Consider the following 6,891-nt stretch of genomic DNA (forward strand, 5'->3'; position numbering starts at 1 on the left):
ATTGTTGATAAAAACACTTTTGTGAAGCCAGCATCCTTTTAAAGAACAATTTCACATTTTATGATGTGGAAGTGGTAAGAAAGGAAATGTCAGTGATCTTTCTGCATAACAGACAACCCACAAAGTTGCTCTAACAGAAAGTGCTGATATACTCCATAAAATAGAGTTTTGCTCCATTAATTAGTGGTAGGGATAGTATCGCTTTTGATATGTCTCTTCCAGACTGTGCTTTAAAACAATTTTACATTAGATATAAATAAGAATGATGCGCCTACAGTTAATTCTTCAACAGGAAAGATAATTTTAGTATATATAGGAGGGACAATTTGCAGAAAAATTAGAAAAGGTGATTTACAGTTTGCAGAGAATATGACTAACTCCTTTCTGCAATTCTTTATAGTAGTTGCATCTATCGCTTTCATTTATTTTGCAGATGACTGAGAGAAAATTCAAAGGCCCGTGAAATGCTATAAAGCTGAATGTCTCCTTTTCTTTCTTTTTTTAAATGCAGTGTTGCTAAAATCATTTTCTTATTATTAAGAGATACTGAGAAGAATATTTTTGAAAATGAGGCTACTACTTGTCAGGAAATTTCACAATTTCTGGAATGATAAAACTAGAATCTATTACTTCGTAATAGGGAAGCCAGTTAAAACATGGGGCAGCTTTACTATCAATTTTAGTGATTTCTGAACAAAGAAAAGCTTACATTGAACTTTATGTGGTCACTCTGCTCCTTGTATACTATATAATGATCAGTGCTAAAAATTCAATAGTGACCACTGGTTGTTAAGCAGGCAAGAGAAATAAATGTCTATCTCACTCTAAATGTTACAACGCACTTAAGGGGCGAGTATCAGAATTGTTAGTTTGCATAACTGCTATCTTGATATTATTTTCTTCTTGGTTTCTAGCAACATGTACAGTTTCCATTTACAGGTGTACCCCATTATTCTTTTAGCTTACACTGAATACAGTAATTTTTTTTCATTGATAATTATATTTAACCCCTTTGATGCTTGAAATTTGCTTGTTTATCTTTCTGCTTATTGCTTTTAGAAAAACAATTTCCATAATAAGTTGCCACTGAGACAGAAAAGTTGCAGAAAGGGACAACCAAAACTATCAAAAAGCTGAAATGTATGGGGGGGAGGGAGCAGTAATTGGGTCCTGTAGATTAGGAAATTTCAAATTTTCAATCTAAATAACTTCTGCTACAGTCTAGATACTGTCTTAATCAAATGTATTAACTCAAGAGCCTGCTGCCACAATCTGAATTGAGAACTGTGCCAGAGATGGCTTTAAATGGAGATAATAGGTTGTTGACAGACTTGGTAACTTAAATAGCAAAGTGGAACCTCCAGTTTCATTAGCATAATACCCCAAAATGTTCATTACTAGGGTGTCTGGAGGGAAACTGTTGCCTTCTGTGTGTGAGAAAGACACAGGAAGCCAAGTGATAGAACTTTGGTAAGACCTACAAGCTTAGCCCAGGATGGATTCATTTTCTTGCCCTGTAGAATTCCGCTTGGAATCTGCTACCGTCAATACTTGGGACTCTTTCCTTGTACAGATCTGAAGTCTTGCTTTCTTTCAAAATCCTATTTTATCTAATAAACAGATAAACTTGAAACACCTCTGTTTGACACCAGCTAGCTGCCCAAGAAACCTATTCTCTTTAAGGAGGGAGGAGACAACACTAATGTTATACCTGATAAAACACAAACAAATATTCCACCTAAGCAAAACCAATGATTTTTCTGACTTAAACATTCCATCAATTTCTAGTGAGAGCACAGAGTGTTGTTATATTTTCTTGACTGCATTTCTTTTGACACTGGCCTTTTATGGACTTCAGATAGACCGTCAGACGGAATCAAGATGTTTAAAGAGCAAAGCTCCCCAAGATCTAAAGTGTAATCAAGTTATATTGAAAGGGCAGAGAAATTGTCCTTAATTGCACCATCCTTTGTACACTACAGTGGAAACAATCCCTTTTTGATTAATGGGCTTACTTCCAGTTAACTGTGTACTAGATTGCAGCCTGAAGGAGCAAATCTGGGACTAAGCCCCACTGAAATGAACTAGATTTATTGCTGCAGAAACCAATTTAGAATTCTAGAATAAGACTGCAACTGAATCATCATATACTTGGGGTTAAGCTGCTAAGAAAAACAAATCCACACTCACAGCAACATTTAAATCTTCCAATTAACCTCCCAAATATTGGAAAGTAGGCTTCACTGAGATGAATATAAGCACAAGAGAAAGCATTTCAATAATTGCATAAAACAATTGCAGGAAAATGGCAAATAAGGAAGCAGAAAGAGGAAACACTTTATTAATGAAGACAAATATAATTGTCCCAAGATAATGTTGCAATCTGAGTTGGTCACTGGGACCAGAGGTTTGTTCTTCCAAGCTTTTGGACTCATGCTGGAGCCCATTCTCAGGGAACTCAGGACTCAGATTGGACTCTTCAACATTTTATTATACTGATCAATTTATCCTTTTTTTTTTACTAGTAAGGAAGAAACTACAAGCAGTTTTTTACAATATAGAATCTAAATCCTACAAACTTCAAACGCATCCTATCAGCAGCTAAATCCCCATCTGATATCCACAGAACTTTTCTGTAACTAGTGAGGCCAAGATCACAGTTTGTATTATAATCATTTGTCAATAGGCACAAAACGTTACCCTGCTGCTGAAAGTATTTCACAGAATACTAAAAATATTTTATTTGTTTACTACAAAATAGTAGCACTATTTTTTTTTAAACAAAGCTTCTTTGCATATATTGTTTTGCAATTCTTATTCAGTGGAGAAATATCTACACTTACAACGCTCTATAGGCTGAAGAAAACAAAAGATATTTTCAAAGAAAGAAAATGTAGGATACACATTTTATTAATATCAAACACCAATAACAAATATTATATTAAAGAAGAGTTTTTATTGATGTAATATTTCCTGATATCCAACTGTAATACACTCCCAGTTCCCCAATGCAACAAAGTAAATTTTCATTAAAACATTTTTTTCCTCTAATATTGGCAGGGTACTAAAATGTACCCTCCTCATGTGCCTGTGTGCCGTAATCTTACAAAATAAGCAACAAGCTTATTTCTAACCCATGGTCACTAAACAGTTCAAGAAACACAAAGTTTGCCTTCTTAAAAGAATCTCAACAATAAAAGTGAGGATTCAGAATTCAGTTCAAACTCCTCTGCTTCAAATTCAGGGGGATTTACTGTGGAAATGAGCCTGATTCATAGAAACTTCAATCTCTGCACACACAAATACATGTTGAATCTCTGACAAGAGGGAGGGAGGGAGATACATGTATTGATGAAATCTCTAACCCTCATATTTATCTGTAAGTTAGGGCTTGGCATCTGTAAGGTACACCTGTATAAAGCCTGTTTAGCTTAAGGTGCATTTGGGGAGGGGGGGGGAAATCCTCACTTTGCCATAGGAGATTTTTTTTTTTTTAACAGTCAAGGAATGAATCCTTAACTGGGCCATTTGTGATGAATTATTGTTTTTTTTAAATAACTTTGGTATAGTAGAACAGTAGTAGCAATAATAATAATGCTATAATTTTGCTAATTTGCTGTACATGTCTGCTCTGGGGTGATAGGAGACCCCAATAAGCAAGTGTGTATAGCAGCATTGCAAGACAGAGGGGATATTGCCTAAAAGGCCACAATCGCTCTTAATGGAACCCATCATGTTAAAAATTTTGAAGATCCAAGATGTTAATTTTAGTCTTGAAACATGATCACGTCATAGACATAATGTAAGAATTTAGGAATGGGAGGGGAAGTGTACTCACCAAAGGTGACATAGATCCATTTGGCAGGTAAGGATCAGACAGCATGAGGAAAGGGTATCCAGAATAAGGAGATCCTTTATACATCCCTGGGTCCTGATGTTTTAAACCTGTTAAAATTCAAGTCCCTGATTAGGATTTTGTCTCAGAACCAATCTCCCCTCCATTCCACACACATTTGTTTTACAAGAAGTGCATAATATGAGTTCACTAGCATCTGTGAGGTTCACCTGACATTCAATCCCCCCCCCCCCGTTACTGCCAGGCATGAGCCTCAGTTTGCAACTTATCTGGTGGTTAAAGATAAGCCACAAATGAAAGGACCGCGTCCCAGAATGAAACCAGTGCGCGCACGTGCTCATTTCTCCACCTTTGTTAAAACGGGTGTTCTTGGTTAATAAGGAGTGGGGTGCCTTCTGTCCCGGGTTTTTGTACCTGCTCTAAACCTCTTCCCCAAAGTGTGTGTGTGTGTGTGCGTGTGCGTGTGTGTGCGTGCGTGTGTGTGTGTCCCCTTCAAGGAACTCACTGTGCCAACAGTACCCAGACCAACTTTACCTCCCGCGATGTAATAGTCACTTATGGGGGAAAAAATGTGCTGTGGTGTGTGTGTTTGTGTGTGTGCAAAAGAGGCGAGGGGAGGATGACAGCCTACGGAGTAGCACCTTTAGGTTCAGTTTCAGTCGCCTGCACCCGCTGGCCCCGCAGGTCCGGGCTTTCACGAGTGGAGCAGAGTCCGTCTCCGGCGCGAGCGGGAGGCGTTTGCCTGCTTTGATTTCGCAGCGAGGCATTGACGTTTCCCCCGCGACCACGAGGGCTGCCAAACCTTCCCCCTTCTCCCCTCCCCTCCCCTCGGCGGTCATGCTCCCTCCCTTGAGGCACGGAGGGGCAAAGGAAAAGGTGGGCGGCGGGGAGAGAGGCGAGGAGGGGAGGAGGAGGAGGAGGAGGAGGAGGAGGAGAGGAGCTTTTCGAAAACTGACCCTCGTCCAAGTGATCCTGGAGTTTCTCCGCGTAGACCCTCTGGGGCTCCTGCAGCCGCCGGATTGCCTGCAAAGGCGAGGAGAGAGAAAGGGATGGAGGTGGCTGGCCCTTTTTATGTTTTTTTTTTTTTTTTAAAGTTTGCAAGCTCCTCAGCATAAGAGGAGAAAGTGATCTGGGGCGGGCGGGGTTCGGTCTCACCTCGGGATGGGCTCCGGCGGCGGCGGCGGCGGCGGCTCCGGCCACGGTTGCTGCTGGGTTGGACGCCTGTCGGTTGCTGCCGCCACTGCTGCTGCTTTCCGACTCGTTCACCAGGGATGATTTGAGGTCAGCCAGGTCCCCCTCGGTGAAGACGTTGGCCTGGATTTTCTCCTCCTGCTCACCTTCGTCCTTAAAGGCGATCATCTCGTCGTTGGCTCCCAGGTCGTCGCCTCCGCCGCTGAGTTGGGGCATTTTCTTCCCAAGCCGCGCCAGGGAAGCGCGAAGTGGTGCGTCGGAGCGACGCTGGGAAAGGAGGCTCCCGGCTCCCCTTCCTTTCTTTCTTGGAGAGGAGGCAAAACGTTTAGCCGGCTCCTGACCCGGTATATATCCTGGCACCCAACTCTCGCTGGAGCGCTAGTCTAGGGAGGGTGGGGGGTGGGGGCTAATGCTTGCGATCCAAGGCTGGAAAGGCAACCGGAGGGGTCGAGGCAACGATCCACCGCTTCCCTCCCGCGGTCTTGGGTGCCCCTCCTTCCCCAGCCCCGGGAAAGTTTGACTAAGCGGCAGCCGGCCGGCCAGCCAGCCAGCTAGCCTAACTGGGGAGCAGCAACGCCGGCGACTTTTGCTGGGGGGGGGGGGAAGAAGAAAGAAAGAAAGAAAGAAAGAAAGAAAGAAAGAAAGAAAGAAAGAAAGAAATCCCGAGCAGCAGCCGAGCCAGCGCTGTAAAGTGCGCGACTCGGGAAGAACACTGGAGAGTCCTAGCCAAAGATTTTCAACATCAAAGCTGCCGCCGGCTGATTGACAGCGGCGGGGTGGGATTGGAGCGCTCTGTTCTCCGGCGACGCGCTGCAGCCTTAAAGAGACAGCGCCCGTCTCCTCCCGCCCGGCTGCGGGCGATGCTCGCGACGGAGCAATTTAGAGCCGGCGCTCTTCGCCTCCCCGGGATGAAGGGCGGCAGCCTTGGCAGGGGCGCCATACAATCTCGGGAGTGGAAAGAGGGGCGCCAAGCTTTCCCTCTCCTGACGAAAGTCGGTCCCACCCGAGGGATTGGCGCACTTACACGTGTCGGTGCGCAAGTAATACGCAGACGCCGCCGTCCTGTACGCAGACAGTGCGAGGCTTTGGAAGAGAAGGAGAGCGGCGAAACCCACGCACAATGAACGAATGAATGAATGGCCTTTGCCGCCGGGCTGCTCCCTTCTCCTGCCCCCCTTCCCCCGACCTAGGTGGCCTCCAGAGGGCTCGAACGACTCGCAGAATTCCCAGTCAGCCAAAGGCTGCGGTGACGGGGGATTATGGGAGATGTCGTCCGACACGTCTGGAGGAAAGCAGGTTGGGGAAACCTCTTTTAATGCAACAGCGTTAATCTTTAGGCAATTGCCTCAGAGAAGGATACGGCGGTGGGGTTTTTTTTTTTTTATTAAGACTCTGTACTCCAGTGTTTCTCAACCTTGACAATTTTAAGGCATGTGGACTTCAACTCCCAGAATTCCACAGCCAGCAATGCTGGCTGTGGAATTCTGGGAGTTGAAGTCCACATGCCTTAAAATTGTCAAGGTTGAGAAACACTGCTGTACTCGATATTCACTTTTACAAATCTCCATCATTTCGGAATCCCCTGTTAAGGTTATGGAACCAATTCATATGAAACAATCACAATCTGTCTGTCTGTCCCGCTCTCTCTCTCATCTGGGTGAGATCACAGTGGAGTTTCTTTCTGAGCAAAGAAAGAAATTCCACTGTGACCCTTGGTTGCTGTAAGGGTCTAACCCCATAACCATTTATTTGCAAGTCATCTCAGGAATGGAACCAGGATGGGTTCATCTATCAAACCAAACCATGATTTGTTTCACCCACTGTTGACTAGATTCATGCAACAT

The 6,891-nt window shown here is 44.0% G+C and overlaps 1 protein-coding gene across 7 annotated transcripts in view; it reads right to left on the bottom strand.

The window, feature by feature from the left end:
- TCF7 (transcription factor 7) overlaps positions 1–6,417 on the bottom strand; it is a 163,102-nt gene extending 156,685 nt beyond the window's left edge. For all 7 annotated transcript variants that reach the window (XM_039337488.1, XM_039337487.1, XM_039337484.1 and 4 more), the window contains exons 1-3: positions 5,012–6,417; positions 4,813–4,879; positions 3,839–3,945 (exon numbers count right to left, since the gene is read on the bottom strand). In XM_039337488.1, the coding sequence (XP_039193422.1) occupies positions 3,839–3,945; positions 4,813–4,879; positions 5,012–5,263 (426 nt within the window). In that variant the 5' untranslated portion in view covers positions 5,264–6,417. The remainder of the gene's footprint in view (positions 1–3,838; positions 3,946–4,812; positions 4,880–5,011) is intronic.
- Positions 6,418–6,891: the final 474 nt, after the last annotated feature.

This window comes from Crotalus tigris, unplaced genomic scaffold (assembly GCF_016545835.1).
Source record: "Crotalus tigris isolate CLP2741 ecotype Arizona unplaced genomic scaffold, ASM1654583v1 scf7180000017680.1116333, whole genome shotgun sequence".
Classification (NCBI taxonomy): Eukaryota; Metazoa; Chordata; class Lepidosauria; order Squamata; family Viperidae; genus Crotalus; species Crotalus tigris.